This window comes from Anguilla anguilla, chromosome 13, assembly GCF_013347855.1.
Source record: "Anguilla anguilla isolate fAngAng1 chromosome 13, fAngAng1.pri, whole genome shotgun sequence".
NCBI lineage: Eukaryota > Metazoa > Chordata > Actinopteri > Anguilliformes > Anguillidae > Anguilla > Anguilla anguilla.
Window position 1 is genome coordinate 27,442,517 of NC_049213.1, and position 20,632 is coordinate 27,463,148.

At 39.5% G+C, this 20,632-nt stretch overlaps 1 protein-coding gene across 4 annotated transcripts in view; it reads right to left on the reverse strand.

Moving 5' to 3' along the window:
- The window catches only part of frmd4ba (FERM domain containing 4Ba), a 50,967-nt gene that overhangs the window by 16,321 nt on the left and 14,014 nt on the right, over positions 1-20,632 (reverse strand). The window contains exons 1-7 of one of the 4 annotated variants that reach the window (XM_035388310.1): positions 16,797-17,045; positions 12,238-12,303; positions 11,539-11,633; positions 9,881-9,973; positions 9,075-9,159; positions 5,898-5,954; positions 5,179-5,201 (exon numbers count right to left, since the gene is read on the reverse strand). In XM_035388310.1, the coding sequence (XP_035244201.1) occupies positions 5,179-5,201; positions 5,898-5,954; positions 9,075-9,159; positions 9,881-9,973; positions 11,539-11,633; positions 12,238-12,303; positions 16,797-16,958 (581 nt within the window). In that variant the 5' untranslated portion in view covers positions 16,959-17,045. Of the gene's footprint in view, positions 1-5,178; positions 5,202-5,897; positions 5,955-9,074; positions 9,160-9,880; positions 9,974-11,538; positions 11,634-12,237; positions 12,304-16,796; positions 17,054-20,632 lie in introns of those variants that run through there. The other 3 variants (XM_035388311.1, XM_035388309.1, XM_035388312.1) reach the window with 3 other exon arrangements.

A 20,632-nucleotide genomic window follows, 5' to 3' on the forward strand; every position in this document is an offset into this window, starting at 1 on the left:
TATCATGCAAAAACATTGTGTGAATTTTTTTTTTTTAAAAACATAGTGAAACTTCTCATTCAGCTCTAGGATAGTAAATGTATCATGACCACTCAAAAACTAATAATGTTGATTCAAAACACCACTGAACCATAATTATGTAGTACATGAAAAGAATAAACAGCTTTTGCTGTTCCTGTGTTTGAAGATACAAGGATGGAACACCACTGAAGCACTCTAAAAAAAAAAAAAGGGGAAAGATACTTCCGTAAAAATCATATTAAAGTCTCACCGTAAAATCTTGACTAACTTTATCTGCAGTTGGTGGCTTAGTGTGCTCGCTATCTAACTACAGCCTCCCCCTTCATTTTGATAAGGCTGCTATGAGGAAATATGACAGGGGCCTCAGAATGCTAACTGATCTTGTCCAAAGGTGGACTTTATCATCAACTAATTTATGGCTCCGGTACAAGTACATCTGGAAACCTGAGAGAAAAATGCTCAAACTGTAATTTCACTGTTCTCATTTCTTAAAAGTGTAGCATAACAAACAAATCATAAGGACGTCTCTTGCAATGACAAATAAGAATGTCCTAGGCTGCTCTTTTTTCCCGAGAAAGTGAATCATACGTTCTCAAAAGTAGCTGTCTGTTGTATCCTGTCTTGACAATAATGTATCAACAACAGAAATACCTATGACAGGTATTTCTGTGGTTGAAAATGGCAGGTCCGAAAATTTTAAAGTACTCGATAAAGCAAGAGTGCCCGTTTTGTGCTAACAGTGTGCCAGTATAATGCGGCCGACAAACCAAATGTATTTTCATCCCAACGTGCATTTTTATGCAAGCACACTGCTCTAAATGTCGGCTATTATATATTTCGGTTTAGGTTTGTGAAAGGTCTTTCACTTTCCACTCTACATTTCATTTAATCTCACAGAACACTGGACCAAAATCTTGATGCAGCACAACAGTTGAAGCCAAGTCACTAAACCTTAAGACATAGGCTCACTCTGTCAAGTTTTAACACTACATTTATTTAATCTTTTTTTAATGTTACAAATAATTTAAGCCAGGTATTTGAAACATGAAGGGGTTTTACAAAAGGTTAAGCCAAAGGTAAACAATGACCTGAACATGACGGTAAAGCACCCTTTTTCAGTACTGAATAGGCTGTATGTCACTGTCAAGGTCTGAGATAGAATAAACCATGAGTCATTTGATAAACATGGGAGAGCAAAGTCCCTTTCCATTACAGCTCTACAAAGACCACTGTGATTTGACTGGCTAGTGTATTTCTTTGTCAAACAAAATGTGTGTGTTTCCACAATACAAGATCATATACAACAATGGCTGTGCATTTTCAGACCGTGAACTGATGAAAACATGCTTTAACACAGTTAAATGTGCAGTGGGTTCAAGTATATTCTTACACACTCTAATGCTTTATGTGCAATTGTGCTAATCAAACAGCTATCCGAATAGCTAATTTCAAAAACAGCATGACCAAGAGCATGACCATAAACTTTCCTTGAGAATACAGCCATTACAAAACTACATTCATCTGATTTCAAGTGTAACAGGTATAGGTTATGCCAGTTACTATAATTATCTCATTACCAGTACTCTGGGAATCCAACAATCCTAGAGTACAGATATGCCTGCTTTCCCAGTAATTCACTAGAGTGAATCACAAAGAGCCTATATTGCATTTAGCTATAATTCCCAGGTCAATTAATAGGTTGGATTACCATTGGCCATAGTTCTGATTAGAGGGCTTTCTTGGACATGACACCAGGATGCGATGAATCAAACTTGGTGAAAAGTGATTTCAACCAGACGTTCACTGAACTTGCACCTCCAGTAGTCTCTTTAAACTGTATCGCTGGGAGACAACATTGTTTTTCCCAAGACAGCCACTTCTGCATTTACACAATTAACCTACAGACTGATATCCAGAGTAACTGCTCTGTTGACTGTTACTCAAGGACAGAAAATGAGATAGTGACATGTGATGAAAAATGTTAAAGGCAGGTTGTACTGGGGGGTAAACTAAACTAAGTTCAACAGTGTACACAGTGCATGCTTCACGTTCTTTTCACAGTTGAAGGTCACCACTAAGGATGTTATAATTATACAAGGTTAGAGGGTACACAACTCTACTTAATGGACAGAGCTATTCACACCGGTATGTTAGTGTCAAATAGCTAAAAATTCCTGCTCTGAGAGTCAGTGGGAAGGCGTTTCTGGAGTTGTCAGGAACCATACAGCCCTTTCACTCGAAACTGAGACTGTATATTACTTCAACACCACTTCAATCGGTCTGATTAAGCCGGTTTCAGACCTGCCACTGTGCTGACCTGTCCTGTAGGCATTTATCACTAAGGAGACTACACACACTGCATTCCTTTCTGGTCTGGCTGAGGAGTTCCAGTCACTCTTAAAGTGAATGAACTAAGGAGTTCTGGTGAGGGAACACTGCAGGGATAGGACTTTCCATGTAAAGCATAGTGAGCCTGCCATCTTGGTTACTACTTATAGGACATCTCTGGTAGCAAATTCCTGCCAGCGATCTGGAATTCATTACAATGTCTGCGTTACGTGACAGGACACTGAAGCCTCAGAACGCCACGCAAGAGAATGTCAGCGATGTGTCCGGTATTTCGATGAGCTAAAAGCCTCCGCAGGTGCAGCAGAGCTACAACGAACCACAGGTCCCAACCCCCATCCTCCAATTCCAACCAGGACAGCCAACCAAAGTCAAGTTGTGTGTGAACTGTATGGCTCTGAGAGAGAGGTAGCACCGCCAGGAGGAAATTTAAATGAGGACTTGGCAAGCATAACATGCACTGTCGTCATTCACCATAGTGTAATGTGCACAACAAGACAGGGGATGTAAAAAGCCATCTTCACTGGCCTAATGGGGTAAGTAAATAATACACCATTTAAAATATGCAACTATACAAACAGTCAATTCAGCTGAAACATCTTGCAAAACATGTGTTGACTTAATATATATATATAGATATTCAACAGATAATGTCCAAGCAAGGTATTCTGGAATACAGATAAAATGTCACATAAGGCTTGAGTGGTACAGAAAAGAAGAAAAAAAAAAAACAGAATCTGCTGGACCATGGAAAGACAACGTGGGAGTTTGGACTGGATGTCAGAGATGACATCACTACTGTTAACCCCTCTGATGGTTAGGCGCTGTGATGGAACACAGCCACCCGGGAAAGTGGCTGCGTCTCCTCCAGCCCCTCCCCACCTCCCGGACTCGGCTCCAGACTCCCACACACCTAATCTCAGGGCTTCAGGTCCCTCGCTGTGTGCGCCAACTATAGCACATGCATTACCAAAGGATTTATGAACCTTCACCCGTAAGACAGAAAACATGGGCAAGAAATAATAATTACATAAGGTGTCCCATAATTCCCTTTAACCCAGAGTCTAACTGCTGAGAAAAAAAATTAACCATCAGCCATATATATGCTGACATTGCATTAATTAAAATTAGCTTTTTTTCTCATTATCAGAATGGTTCATTTTAATAAGCTGGCTGAGTGGAGAATGACAGAGACACAAAAAGCCTGTCACCAGCCCTGCCTGCTCAGAATCTCTGACTAAACAGGCTTGTTTTCATAGAGTACAGGCCAAAGTGCAGCAGACTTCCTCTCCACACACTGATACATTAACTGAGGTTGCAGAGCACATTCAAGTGAATGCTAAGGCTATAAAGCATTCAGGGCTCACAGAGCTCTACCAATACAGGAGGACCCCGGCTTGTTTTGCAGTAAATTAAAAGTCGTCACGCAAACACAGTTCAGTGCAATGATCTGTGCAAACAATTTCAAGGAAGCATAAAACAACATGTCTGCTTTGGTCATTTTAGTTATTCATTTTACTTGTGAATATATATATATATATATTTTTTTTTTTTTTTTAAGTTCATGATGGCAAACAGAACAAAACAGCAACCAAGCTTTTTTTTTTGCCACTGTACATTCACCCCGAACAATTCCTTATGGTGCACAAAGCATTGTGTTCAAACAATTGACTCAGGGGGCCACCAAAGGGACGAAGCAGGGGCAAATACACAGGTTGGGCCATAATAAGCGCACCCACTCGGACAAGCAGGGCTACATTTGCAGCACCATTCTCATTATTTAGGACCGAAACATGCTGACTAATGAAAGTATTCCTTTTGATCCTGTCCTTTCACAAAGCCATTATTCTTTTTCCAACCACTCCACCTGAACAAACTCAGCTAAGAAGCAACCATTTTTCTCATTTCTGATCTGTCTCACTGCTGACCAAATGAGCATGAATATGCACATACGACCAGAAATTGAATCCACAATTATGTAAAAGCTAAAGCACTTGAGAGATAAAACACCCAGATTAATACCAAATAATATGTTTAAAATCAACAACAAACAAAAAACTTAATTGGACCAACATTTTGGAAGTTATGTCCTTCAGTAAGGATTCTGACATAGCCTTCAATAATAGCAAACATAAAGCAAACAAAGTTAATACTGAATGTATGTGCAATAAATTAATTACTTAGTGAATGGCAAAGTGTCAAATGCATATTGAGGACTAGCCAAGCAGACTCCTCTAGCAAAATGAATCCTGCCCTGTGTGGTCACACATTAACTTACAACCATGACCTTTCCAGCTTATGTTTGTTCACTGCGCTATGCCCACATTACAATTACACTTCCTACCATTCATTAAAGACAGCTTTTTGCAGGAACAATTGCATGACCCAAAAGGTCCAAACACAATGCAACGCAACTATAACAGGTAGATTATTTTAGAGAAAAATAATAATAAAAAGCCGCGCAAATAACAACAAAATGACTCAGAAATAAAAATATTTTTTTTAACTCACGGTCTGCCCCCTAATAACTGCTACAATACAACGTTAGGGTCAAGTGTGCAGAATCAGCGCGAGCTAAAATGATCCACTGAAAAAGCATCTTAAACAATCCTCGTTTGCTTGCATTATCCTGGCTATTAGCTTTACAAATCAACTATCAACAACACTTCGCCACAGAATCTAGGGCCGTGAGATTATGCGTCAGTATAGCTGTCAATTTAGGTGATCTAACCAAACAACACAGCAAATGTTTGTCAAGAATCTGCTACTCAACTTGTTTTTCATTCATGTTTTAATGCAATGTTGTCTTACCTGGTGTAATCTCCTTTAGCCTCCTGCAATTTAAACAAAAACAAATTACTTCAACACATGCAACAATGTTTCAACCACTGTTTTGACATCACTTGATATTGAAGTGTTTGTATCAGCGTTCAAGTAACTTCATTTCCTATAAAAAATGTTGACGCAATAAGCCCATTTACCTCGTATGAGTAAGATAGTTAACAACAAACGCTACACTGTAAAAAATAATATATACAATTAATGTGGTTACTACTACTTCTACTAATACCATTAAAATGTGATTACTGTCCTTGGGATTTCCAGGGAAAATTATGCATCTTAATGCGATTATTTGACGTATACATGGCTACAAGAACGGGAAACCATGACATCTATAAAGTATTAATCATTACGCAATTTGAATAAAAGAAACACACACGGTGACCTTAATTTAGAATAGCTCAGTCACATTTTACGTTAGTTTCGAGGCTGAAATGTTTGGCTATAGAAACGAGCCAATTTTCAAACACAGCAGGATTGCAAAACATGCACCAAACACGTACGCAGGTGGCACTTGCTAACCGTGCTAGCTGTAGCTAATAGTTTTCCTCATTTAACGTTTTGATCGAGTTCAAACTTGAGGCAACGACTACTGCTTTGACTTCATGCGGTTTAAAATGACTGAAATGCTCAACTACACACTGATACAATTGAACGAGTAGAGAACACTTCTGCAAAAGTACACTTACCTGCAATGTGTACGCAGCTAATTTGAAGACGTTTTCACTTTCAACCTCGATGTCCCCCTAAAAACCAGCAAGGAAAAATATCTGTACAAATTATATTTTTAATCGGGCTACGCTGAACGCACTACCACCGATCAGCACTAGAGCTTCACACTAGACTATCCGTACCTTCAGATTCCACTGTTGCAGATTCAACCATTCCCATAGGGATCCGGGGAGACTTTATTGATTGAAACGGTTACATAAGCTTTTCAGTACATTGCATAGCTTTCTCGGCGCAAGTAAACCATAACAACAACCAGAAGCCATAAAAAACAAGGAATTGATCTTTTAGTTCATTCATGTTTAACAATGTAACAGACAGTGGTAAACCCCTCATGAACATGGTACACTCGGCGAGCAGGTTCAGCGCTCACGCTCCCACCATCCCATGGGTGAAAACTTTTTTTTCTCTTTTTTTTTTTTTTAAAAACTACGTAGGTCTTGTAAAATTGGGTTTTCGACTGGAGGATTCAATTTAGGGTTTATAATTACGGATGTTTTCACACTGAAGTGGAATTTTAGCCATGCTTTTCGTTTGAGCTGAAGTTTGTAGGTATTTTGGGCTATTCATTTCAGTCGCATAATTCAATGGCAGACGGCAGTTGTGTGCGTCCAGTTTCTAGGTCACTCAATGGACGGTTCTACTCAGTAGCCACCAGAGACCCCAACCTTGCCATCTGCACCGCGTCTGTGTTAGGGCTCATTACTGAGCCTTAAGACCTCTGAGTAGTGAAGATCAAGCCCCCCCATCTTGTTTAAGGATCCGGTGAAAACAGTTGGATCAAACCAGCCCCAAGATTCAAATAACGAATCACGTCTTTTCGTCTTATATTAATATATAATATTTGCTCCTGAGTGGTTAATTAATTTATTATGCAACTCGTGCAGTCGAATTTTTTTGGTGGTAAAAATAATTACGATAAAGAAAACTGGATAACAGCAATATACATGCAAATATATGGCGTTGTTTTATAACACATTTATGATCAGTTTCTGAAAAAGTATATTCTACAACAAATTGGCTGTAAATGCACCAAATGTAGAGCTGTAAAATATCACCTGTTCTATTAAATATTTTTAGATGAACTTAAGATATGCCCTACAGAAAATTAATAGATTTAAAATATATTATGACAAATGCACAAATATTTAAATGATACAAATATATAAAAAAATATTACTGCTATTGGAAAATCCACATATCTAATGATTTACAGATCATTTCCTTGCTATAATGATTAATGCAATACTTGAACTCACATTATTGATTACTATGATGGATTTCTAATGCCTGTTAATTGATTGATTTGAATATGAAATAATTATTCGGAAGGGCCCATTGTCAAGGGTATGTGTCAGTAGTGCAAGGAAGACACTATAAAGGATTCCACACTCAGTAAGTTACAGCTTGCTTTAATGTCATCATCACCTGCAATTATCTCTCCCCAGATGCCCCTTCTGAGTTGTTTGGGAGGTCTGCCAATTCTCCCTCTTTCTCTCTCTCAGTGTGTGCGTGTGTGCTTGTGTGTGACTGCTGGCTTCAGTGTAGTTTGTCATAACTGCTTGTCCATTCTCTGCTCACACCTTAATGTCTGACCCAGCACTCTCCTCTTTAATTAACACAAATCTCTTCCAATATCTCTGCTATTGCTTTGCAGATGGGATCCCATGGCCAGGCTGAAACCTGTGAGGCTCAAGCGATTTACGCAGGTTCCTCGAGCGGGGAGAAGCAGTGAATTGGTACATTGTTCAGTTTTATGCTATTACAGGGCAGTGTTTCAAAAAGCCCCTGAAGTCAATAAATGGTGTTTTTGAGGATCGGGTAACTATTTTATACTTTTAGAAAGAACTGAAAGCCTCCATTGTGAAATAAGGAATGGATCAAACATGGAGAACAGAGGGGAGGAGTGGGGCGGGGGGCTTAGCAAAGTCTAAAATTAATTGGATAGTGCTGTGTTTGATTTACAGTAGAACAGTAACAATGAGTCTGCACAAGTACAACTGCTTCCGATGCAGAAAAACGGCTGAACTAATACTGGCCCACAAGTTATTATCAAGGGTTGGAGGACAGCCAGGCTTCAAATTCAAACTGCTCCCTAGCTAACGGCTCCCTTCTGTAAATGCCCTGCAGACAAAAGAGATGCACGGACGCCAACAATGTCTTCAGCTGAGCAAGCTTGTTAAGATGTTGACATCTGTGAGTTTCAAAGGCAAGCATGCTTCAGCTTAGGTGTCCAACGAAGAAAAAAGGCACAGTGTCAGAAATATAATTTTAAGCTTCCATATTTCTGTTTTTGTAGCAGTATATTGCAACATATCATCATTAACTTTATGATCAAAAAAGTAGTGAGTTTTATATTTACAACACTATGCAAACCTGAAACATTGTCATAATCCCTTTCTTTTTTGAAAGTTGAAAAACTTTTTTAAAAGAAATTATTTACAAAACAATAACTAAAAACAGTAATAGTCTTAGTTTTAGTATCTTGCTCTGTCTCTTGCCTTGCTATTTTGTGACAGTTCTCTGTAAAAAGCGCTGCACAAATAAAATTGAACTGAAATTGAATAGAATATATATGTGCTGTAGAATGGTCTCAGCATATTGTGGTGTGCACAAATTTGAAAGACTTGCGAAACTGTACGTAATCCTCAAATTCATGACTTCATTTGCATAGCTATTTGTCAGATATTCTGAAACTACCATGATTTCTGAGTGTTCTTGCATTTCCAAGCAACTGCTTAGAAACACTAATGTCAGCTTGATGCAAGGCCTTTTATCATCAGTCAGCTAGCTGTGCAATTCTGAGCATTTGCATTCTACATGATATAGAGCACTTTGTGCAAACTGGCAATGCACAGGCTAAATTAGAGTTTTAATTACATTTGTGACAGTAAATTTATGATTGAGACACATAAATAATCATAAGAAAATACATTAGGAGGAAAGACCATGGAATGACAGGACATATACTTTACAGTTTATAATGGATTATGTGATTGATCTCTGTTTAAATCACAGTATTATTTATACTTTTATGCAGGTAAATATATATATATATATATATATATATATATATATATATATGTACAAAACAATAAATACAATAATGTAATAATGTCAAGTAAAGAATAACTTACATTGTAGACAGAAGATTTTGCATTTAGAAAAAACAGCCCCACGGTCGTGTTCTCCTTTAGGTATGAAATATTCTCAATATAAAACCTGTAAAGCAAATCAAGCATGAAAACCAATTAAAGTCAGATTCTTTGAGGTAGACAACGTATCTTAATAAAAATTAAGTCACACAGCCTGGACTATTTTGACTATTTGAATTTAGTTGAATTGCATTACCTGTGATGTAACACTTGATTGGAGAGATAATGTCCCTAATATGTGAGCTCCGTAATCCTGTTCATTATTGCTCGGGTTATTTTAAACAGTTTTAAGCTTTTTAAAGCGTCCAGGTTAAATGATGTGTGTGCAGTATAAATGAAGTAGTGCAAAATTAAATGCTTTTTGATTCATTGGTGCCCTCTATTGGATGTTATCTTCAACATATCAGTGGCCGTGGACTCTGAGACCAGAAACAGCTATCCTAACTCTCAGAACTTCATTAACCTTTCCTGTTAGAAGCAATTATAAAGGATTCATATAAAGTGGGGGGTTTCAACCTTTTCTGATCCAATGGCCCTAACCCAGGCGCACAGGCAACTAGGGGGTCCCCAGTTTAAATTAAAAAAGTGTTATATTAAAAAAAAAAAAAGGTTTTATATTCTGAAACATTTTCCTTAGTGTAGTCATTGCATATCAAGTCTGGCCACGGACCCCCTACAGTGCCTTCAAGGATGCCCAGGGGTCTGCAGACCCCCTGTTGTAAGCCCAGGATATGAAGGCTTTGTACTAATGTCGCTGAGGTAGTTTCTGGTGAGGAGGTAATACTCACCGAACAAGGAACTTCAGGGAAACTGGTCCACTCTTCTTAGAAAAGTTATGGTCCAGGACCCTGCGGTCCATCTGCAACCAGTTCTGCTGGCCCCTGAGTGAGGAAGTGCAATGGGCACCACATATCACAATACCACCAGAGTCCAGCCTATAGATTTCACTTCTGGGGAAATTCCAATTAAAATTGTGATAATTGTGCAAAGGAAATCAGTGTCTGTTAGCTACTCCACAAGTTACAAACCCTCATGATAAGATGTATCTACAAAGTCCCTGTAATGCAAGTACTCACTATTTAAAACTAGCCCAGGTGAAGAACTTGCATTTTAAATATAATTTAAATGTACACTGGCTACCATTGTTGTATTAGTATGCATGCCCTTTGGTTTGTAACACTTCACAGAGTCAAATTTATATTGCTTTGTTTAAGCACTTCTCTCTCGCTTAAGTATGCTCTTGTATGTTTAAGTACTGTATAATTTCATATATTTCTATATGCATATAATAAGTATATATATATATATATATATATATATATATATACAAAACATACTGTGCAGTTGATAAAACATAGTATGTGAGGCATAACGGATCTTCAAACTGACAATCTGCCTCATGTTATTACTGGTAGAAAAGGAGGTATGTGCACAGAGTCTGGCCAATCCTGCTCAATGGCCTCCACAATGAGCTCAACCAAGAATGATAGGAAAGGTCCCTTATGAACAGGACATACATTTAAAAACAGTCAGACGTGTTCTGCCTATGCATTCTAATCCATCACACACAACGCAAGCACATTTATTGTTCATAGTAATAATTAGCTCCTCACATGCACATTTAATTGAGAGGTGACTCATCTATGGGAACAGAAGGGAGATCTGTTCTTCCTGGAGCTGTGGGTTGCTGTGGCCTACTGTGGTCACAGCTGGAATAGTTCTGGCACAGGTGTGCATGGATGTTAGAGACAGGAACTATCAGAGACATGCTTTCAACTCTGCAGATATCTCCTCCTGGTCAAAGATGTATATAATCTCTGTCTACTGGGATATTTATGTTAAAACATTACGTTCATTTAAATACTGTATTCTGGGCTGTGTTTACTACAACACAACATATTCCAAAGAGTACATTTTGTTTTATTGCTGCCTTTTTTTTTTTTTTTTTTTTTTACAAATAATGTTATATATTTTTTGAACTATTTTTAAACTTGTTTAGGTAGTTAATCAAATGGGCTTCCACCGAAGAATATCTTAACCTGCTCTGTTCATGTTTGGTAACTCTGGGGACAATGTCTTGGAATAGCCATTTTCCAAATGCTGTTTCTTGAGATGCAAACATAAATGGGAATCTGTGTGGAATGTTGAGTTTCCCTAGCAGAGCTCCAGCTACAGCTCTTGTTTTTTTTACCACAGAAAGGTTGGACACACATTGAGGAAAACAAGTAGTTTAGTCCACCTTGTCTCATTACTACCACTTGGGCTGAAGCCTTCACTTCACAAGAAATTGTGATGTTAGGATGTTTGTCATTGGGTAAAACCATAAACAGAGTCATGTTTCAGGTCATTTCAAGTGTTGTTATGATGCTGTTTTTAAAAGAGGACCAATTATAACAACACCTGAAATGATTACGCTACCCTCTCACGTATGTAGGGCTGTACTTACGTGTCATCAATGAAGGTTATTCCAAAGTACTCCTTTTCTTTGAGGTTAAAATGGGAAGAAACCAAATCTAAGAGTTCCCGGGACAGGAGCTTTGGCTGTAGTGAACAGAAACATAGCATCACATTTATTCAGGTTGGGATATAATCTGAAAAATATGTTCTGTTTAGGTATTGCAAGTTCAGGCAATGTATGATAAATATATATATATATATATATATATATATATATATATATATATATATATATTCAGGACACATACTAATTATAAATGAAGGTTTTATTACTGACCCTCCTTTTCCCCTAAGAATAATATAATGCATTCTTAAGAATCATATGAGGATTAAAATTGGGTAAAAACACATTTTAGGAATTAGTCTTGCGTGGCGTCTCGCATGGAGAGACCAGGGTTTATTAAAAATTAAAATTCAAACTAAGCACAATAAATTGTAAGGTGGAGCCATAGGGAATATTTTTTTCTCCTCTGGCTGTTATGACTAAACTTTTCCTTATATCACCAACTTTAAAACCTAAGATGTTAAACTGATGTCTTCATGAGTTTGTGACCATGCTCTTGAAAACACCAGTCCACCGGAACATTTAAGAGTACTGTTAACAGTACTGTCACACACAACGGCATCTGAACCACTTATTGAGATGTGAGGAGATGAGAATGAGAGGGGAGGAGGTGAGAGGCCATACCTGAACCAGCAGTTCTAGTTTCCTGTCGTCCAGGAGATGCACTTGGCAGACTCGACCCTCCGTCATCTGCAGAACAGGAAAGCACATCATTCTACATCATCTCGCTGCCGCCAAAAATTTGACCCTGACCTACACCGGCCCACTTAATCGAGTGGGCTTCTGTGGTTGCCTCTACTTCCACCTCCACCAACACCTCCTATCGCTGCAGTGTCATAAATGGATCATATTTAGAGATCTGACAATTCAATTTCCAGTAGAAATAATTATCTTCATCCAGCGCTCTCAGATGAATAAATTGGATTCCTGTTACTCCAGCACAAAGCCATTTGTGCATCATTTGGCAGAGTCAGCACATTTTCCAGGTGAGAGTTTTGCTGAGCCATTTGTTTTTTAGCTGTTTTATTTATTCAGATAAATGAATTACTCTGCCTGGACAGGGACACACAGACAGATCCATAGTGAGTCTCACTATGTTTGACCGAATTATATTTTCCACCATATTGTCTGCTTTTCTTGTTCTGACCTTCCTGGACAGACATTTGTAAGAAGTGCTGTGCAAAGTTTACTGAGTAAGTATGTAAATAAATTATAATGAATAATAATAATTTTTTTAAAATTAATAAAATAACGAAAAAATGCAACTTTTTCACAACCAGACATTGGTATGTTTTATTTGCCTATTACCTCCTGAGGTTCCACCCACAAGAATGTGGGGAAGGTGTCATTTATATTTTTGAGTCAGAGTAAAAACCAGCTGGCTGCCAGTAGGTCAGGTCTGGCTTGTGTGATGGAAACTGACAGTCTCACGGGAACTCAACCACCACCGGGCGTGATGAAAATAACCCTGACTGTGTCATGAGAAATCTGATCCGCCATTGTCCCACCCTCAGAAACTCCCATTCCAATAGACATTTATACACCATCTGTTGTCTTATGTTTTCATGACTTTTCTCTCAGTTTGGAATGCCCAGTTCTGTTCACTATCTGAACACGTTGCTGCAGCCTCCATTATCAATTTGGAAGAGCACAAACAAGGACATGGTTTACTCCAGAACATGTGATGCCAAGTCAGCTTCTTTGCACACTGCTATCTACATAGGCATGCAGGTTAAGAGTGACTGCTTGGCCAGCAGGAGTCACTATTGAGCAATGAGAGGTCACCTTGGCCAACGGAATCCCTGCTTCACTGGATGACCATAACCATGGTCAATTGCAAAATGTCTGCACACAATCTATCCTTTTTTCAGCAAAAACAATATGCTAACAATACACAAAACCATCTGCAATGTACTGAAAATGTGACGTTCATTAATTAAATTATTCACAGTAACTGATAATAAATACTAAGGTGGTCTTCATTCATTTGTCCTGATTCATTCATTTAAAAAATTACACACATTTTCATTGCTATACCCTAAAAGTGTGGTATTTCCCTATTTTTCAATGGCATTCATGTTTTTGTACTACTAACTGATAATGATCACGTTTTTTCAATCAGGCTGATTGTTCTAAATAACATTAAAAAGGAAATTAATAATAAAACCAAAGATTTCTGTGGTTACAATAGAAAGCTTGTCAAATATTTAGGACAACTATGGGGTTAGTCAATACAACAACATAAGCCTGTGTCTAATCTATCTTAATAGAGAGAATTATTGTAGCGGTTAATTACACAAGCTCCATTGTCTAAGAGGGGATTAGTCACTATAGTAACCCTTAAAGGATTGTGAGATTGTCCAGTGTGTGATCTAGGGTACACGTATCAATGCAGCATTGTTACCGAGAAATTACGTCAAATCATATGGCTGTGCATAACAGCATCTAGGAAACACAGGTCACAGAAACTTTATATATTCTACAGTTCTCACAAAACACTGCGTTGCTCCCTTTAACATAAAATCGCATACTTATATTAGCGCCTTTACCTGTATTCATCTGTCACTTCATCACTGTGTGTTTTCTGAGCAGTTGACTGATACATTTTTTAAACATTCTTTAGAACTGTTAGAGTTCTAAAGAGTTCAAAAGATACAGAGCACAGTACTCTGCCTCCATGCCACTGACTTAATGATGATGTGTTCTCACATATGGTGACCTTCGACCCCACGTGTGTGCTTCTCCTCATATTATCCTCTTATGGCCTGTATCTTAGATGATTTGCCACTGAAGGGTTAATGGGGCTCACCCTCTTTTAGCCAAAGCCAGGGGTTTGCCATGGGCATTAGGGAGACTGTAAACTTGCCTACTACAAAGACACAAGGGGGATACTCTACACCGCAGCCAGGACATGTAGTCACAGTACACAAAGAGCACTGCGGCACAGGTGTGGTGTGTCGGGTCTGGAATGATGTGCGAGCGTGTTTCATTTGATGAAAACCACAAATTGAAACAAGGTTAAACCAAGCGAAACGGATAGCAATAGAGGTGGCCTTTGCTTGTTTAACAAGGGAGCTTGGTGAGTTTAGACCGCCAAATATTCGAGGCGAAAAGAAAGATAAACTCAGATCTTTCTTGTACGAGAAAGAAAACACAAGATGAGATTTATTCAGGGATACTGGGATGCAGTAGCAAGCTTGCTGTCTATATGTGATTCAGTCCAGTTTTGATATCCTACATATCCAGTATGATAAATGGCAGCATAATGTACACTAATACAGTCAATGACTAATTGATGCCCCTTAAAGAAGTATTCCTTAACCAGGACAATTGCATTTTACTTTCAGAGCAGTAACTTTACTAAATATGGGGTTTTGGGTTCCACACTCAAATTAATTTAACATGTTAAATGGAAACCTGGGGAGATAGAGATAGAAAGAAAGAGAGTGAGAGAGAGAGCAAGAGGTAGGTAGGCAGGTAGGTAGAGGACTTCAGAGAGTCTTCAGGCAGTAAGAGAGGTTATACATGTCAAAAGTAGGGTCATGTGATGTCTAATGACCATGACAAAGAGGTCATCACTCTGAGGCTGCGTCTCAGGGGCAGGGACTTCAAACACTGCCCCTTCACACAAGCCCCCAGTCAGTGACCTGCAGGGGCTTAGCGCCCAGCCCAAAGCATTACTCGCCCCGTAACACAATTAGCTACTTAGCATTCACTGCACACAGCCTCACATAACCGTGCCAATTTCCATCTCGCGTCTACACTAAATTGCTATTAAAATCCCAATGTCAGTGACAGCGACTTCTGTAAATCAAAAGTAATCTGTGTCACGGCTTCCTTTTGTTGTACTGAACAAACCTAATAAAATATACAACTAATCACGTTCTATTGAATGCAATAAACACTAGCTCACAGCTAGTTTTAAGACCAAAAATACTGAGAAACATACACTTGGAACAAGTGCTTCATTTGTAACTGAAACTCCATGCACAAGTTACATGCTGTGGTACCTTGGACTCACAATGATTACAGATAATTAGAAGCTTTGTGTTTAGACGCTTCACAACCAAGCATTCTTAAAACAAAGTTCAAAGAAGACCTCCCACAAGAGGCACCCTGTGATCATTTAAAGACTGCCCGAATGCACACTGGATCTGCCCAGATACCTCAGCGAGAGAATCATCTCTGTGCAATCACTGTGCAAATCTGCCAATAAAAGGGCCGGACAAGGAACTTCATAATGGCTTCCATGTGTCCCACAGGTCCTTTTCTTCCAGTGGTCTTATAAGATTTACACTGAAATAGCACTCACAATCAGAAAAGCTTTGTCTTTCATTCGCTTCTTTACTTTTTTCATGAGTAAAAGTTTCTTATGTTATTAAAAAAAGTTTTTTAAAAAAAAGGTCCTTTAGCAACATGCTTTGCTCCTGTTGCTTCCAAGTAATTGATTTTAGACTGAGGAAGAAAAAAGATCAATAACCCCCCATTGATTGGGTGGTTCTGAAATGAAAGATGACACGACTGAAAACAATTACAGCTGGCGCTAAGTTCAGTTTTCAATCAGAACAAATGTAAAAGATTGTCTAAAATCTGCCAAATAGATTTTAAAACAAATAATATTTTATATTTGCAAAAAAATATTAACAGGTCAGGTGCAGCTGGATCGCTGGTACTGTTGTAACTCAATGAAAGAGAGGAGACGACTGATTGAGTATCACATGACACCAGGGAAGCAGCAGTAACCCCCAGCTGCTCTGATGGTAGAGCTACACAGAGGTGGTATTCATAATAAAGCAGAATAGATGTATTTCAAACACTCTCCCACTTCTTCTGAGTGAAAGGCATGGCATCAGTGATTAGCAGGAGCTACACAATGTTAACCCATGGTCAGCATTAACCAATATAACAGGATATGACAAGTGAAACGGAGCACAGACAAGCCTCCAGATTACAGTTCACAGACATGACCTACACCACCAGCTCTCAGAATAAACAGCCAGAAAACAGCCCCAAGCGGCTGTGGGATTCCTCATAGCACAGTTTAGCATACTTAGATCAAATCACACAATGTCGCAATGTTTCGTTTGAAACTAGCGTTCGTTGAAGAACACATGCGAGAGCCCCAGTAGTACTTGCCTCAATCCAACGAATGACAGACAACAAGAACCTTTGAGATGCCATACCTGGTAGAGCTCCCCATAGTGGCACCAGTCCTGCACAAACCGCTGGCACGGTCTCATTCCCCGCGTGTACCACTTTGTGAAAATGCGCCCCGCCAGGTTCCACACGAACTGACCGCCGCTGAGCAGCAGGTCCTCCACGCCGCACATAAAGCTGACGGCCATGGCTGCCTCTCGGGAGCAGGGCTCGGAGATGGCTGCTGCTCGCGCTGGCGGCTGATGTAACCTCAGAGAGGAGTGAGCCGGAGCAGTCTGGGTCAAAGCCCACAGGCAGCCCTTTCAGCAGGAGCCCTGGGCCTGGTCCAGCACAGCCCCACACACACAGCACGGAGCACGGAGCAGGGGGAGAGCCTGCGGACCAGCCACTGAGCCCTGCCTACCCACCGCACGCAGGGAAGCACACATATACAGCTCACAAACACACACACACCCACACACACACAGAAACACACATATACAGCTCACAACACACACACACACACACACACACACACAGAAACACACACATACAGAAACACACATATACACCTCACAAACACACACACACACACACACACACACAGAAACACACACAGAAACACACATATACAGCTCACAAACACACACACACCCACACACACACACACACACACACACACACACAGAAACACACATATACACCTCACAAACACACACACAAACACACGCGCACACACAGAAACACACATATACATGGCACAAACACACACGCACACACACACACACACACAAACACACATATACACCTCACAAACACACACACAAACACACGCGCACACACAGAAACACACATATACACGGCACACACACACACACACACACACAGAAACACACATATACACGGCACACACACACACAGAAACACACATATACAGCTCACAAACACACACACACACATGCACACAGAAACATACATATACACCTCACATACACACACACACATAGAAACATACATATACACTGTACAAACTCACATGCACACATACACACACAGAAAAACACACATATACAGCTCACAAACACACACACACATATACACACACACAGAGAAACACACATATAAACCTTACAATCACACATACACACCGCACAAACACACACACACATACACACGCTCATACAAATACACACATGCACATGCACACACACACGCTCATACAGACAAACACACAGTGCACTGCCTGCCCACTTGTCTGCCAACTCAACACCCTCTCTCTCTTTCTCTCTCTCTCTCGTGTGACAGCACACAAGTATATATTTTAAATATATTTCAGACACCACTGTTGATTCTGCTATTACATAATGAAAAGAACACCAGTCTGGAAGTCAGCGACAATACACATACACAGCCATCTTTGTTAATGTAATATTTACTTCTTTCAGGCTTATGCAATGCTGTTTTACTCTGATGTTTTTCCATATGCCCTGTAATGGCATTTATATTTTCAGATTTTAATGCCTGGTTTTCAGACGTGACTCATCAGAGGGAGTCTGAAAAGGTCATTTTTTTCTCCACACGAGGGGTGCAGTTTCCTCAGGACACCAGACATCCCCACCCATCTATCTTTTTTTCCACAAGAACACTAAAATAACCTGTAGTTCATTAACAGAGGCTGTGGCTTTAGTGTGACGTGCAACAACACAAAGAAACACTGCTCTGCTCCGGAACATTAAATTATAAAGACACTGTCAGCACGTCTCTTCACCATCATTTTATTTCTGAATGTTCTGTATTTTTTCTTTTTTACAGTCCATTTTACAAGGGCCAATAAAAACTTGCTTTGGTTAAGAAATAAAACAAACTTTTAACTGTATGGAGAGAATTCCCGGACATTACATGTTTAATATTTCAGAAAGGGAGGATGCAAATTTTCCAGTGAAGCCTTTCGAGCCACGTTGTCAATTCCAAAAAAAGTGCAGTGTGGCGAACAAAACATAGATGACTGGCGTGACAAACTGAAAACGCAGCAGTCGCTAAGCAGCATTTCATCTGGAAACAATATCCTGTTATTTGTCAGTGAGATTTAAATCTCCCAGGACTATTTTGTTAACACTTACAAATCTCCGTGCAGAGCTTGTGGGGTATGGGAGGATCACAGAGATGAGGAAATGAAGGGACAACTTGGTTTGGGTGAAACTGGCACTGCATTTGAAGCCAGAGGAGACGGGACGTAAATCTGACTCTCTCTTGAGCCGGCTAAGCAACTGACCCAGCAATCTGCTCAGAAGCTGTAAAAACTGAATCACATCCCATGGTGCTTTTTTCCCTCCCCCAAAATAAAGTCACAAGAATTAATATTACTGCCCACCAGAAATTAAAGACGTTGGTGAAACTCAGCAATAAAAGCATGTCCCAAACAGTAGCTGAAGGATCCATTTCTTCATATATTTGAAAGGTAAAAATCAATGCTAATCCTGGCTTTATGAAGACAGGTGAATCAATATGGTTTGAGAGCTATGCTGAGAGAGTATTAACAGCTATGGAAGTAATGGACTACTGGGTGACACCACAGCCTCAGCACTTTCATTCCCTCATTCCCTCACACCCTCTCTCTCTCTCTCTATCTCTCTCCCCCACACACGAACACGTTCATGCACACACGCACACAAACAAACATGCACACGTGCACGCATACACACACACACACACACACACCACAAAAAAAACGTACATGAGCACAAACACACACACACTCACACACACACACACACGCACATACACACACGTGCACACACAAGTACACACATACACGCGCATGCACATGAACACACACACACACACACCTCAGCTCTCCGAGTGACAGGGATAGTGACAGATAGACAGCTGCAGTACACACAAAAGCTGGTCACTGTCATAAAGCATAAAGCACTTATGACAAGGAAAAAGTGTTCTTTTCAGTCTTGTCAAAAATATCTACAGAAGTCAGATACTTACAGTATATTGAAATAATTGTTCACTCTGTGCAGTAAAACAGTCAATTTTGCAGTTTGGCACTAACAGGGTAAATGTCAATGGTTTACAGGCACTCTGGGAGGATAGAGAGCTTGTAACCACATTAAGTCCCCCTGAGACACTTAAGTGGTTACACATAGCACCCGGAGCTGAGACAGACAGGCAAACAGCTTAAATAAACTCAAGATTTAACGCCAAATCGAAACTGTCCTTTCTCTACCCATCACTATGGTGCTATGATCCAACGGACTGAAACATAATATATTGTAGTTTAAAGCAGTATTCACTCTGAAAGTTAAGGGAAGGTGCCCCATTCATATGCTGTTATCTTAAAGAATTGTGGTATAGTGCACATGTATTGTATATGTATTTCCTAATAACTCAGAAGGCAGATCAACTTATTCTGGGCGCCTCTCTGATCTTAAGGACAATGATATTGTATTGAACCTACTTGAGAATCTCTGTTATGGTCATGCAATAATACAACTGCAGCCATTGTACTTGGCCCTATATAATATATCATTTTGTCTACTAAACAACAGATTAGAATCTATGGCACCTATCTAGCATAATAATATAGCATCATTTCTTTAGGGTTTGATTACTTCTTTAAAATGATCCTTACCTGACCTGGAGGAATTTAGAAAATAAAAACATTCATAGAGCGATGCCCTGTTTTCTACTGATTATCAGTATTTGTAATCACAATGCATAACCGCTCTGCTGTAACACTACAGAAACAGACGTAGAGCCCAAGTTCAAAAACCAATGCTGTCATACTACCTAGAATGCATAGAGACCTTGCCAAGTACTGTCCCATCAGGTTCAAAGTAGGACAAATCTGTGTTTTGTATACACATACTACCAA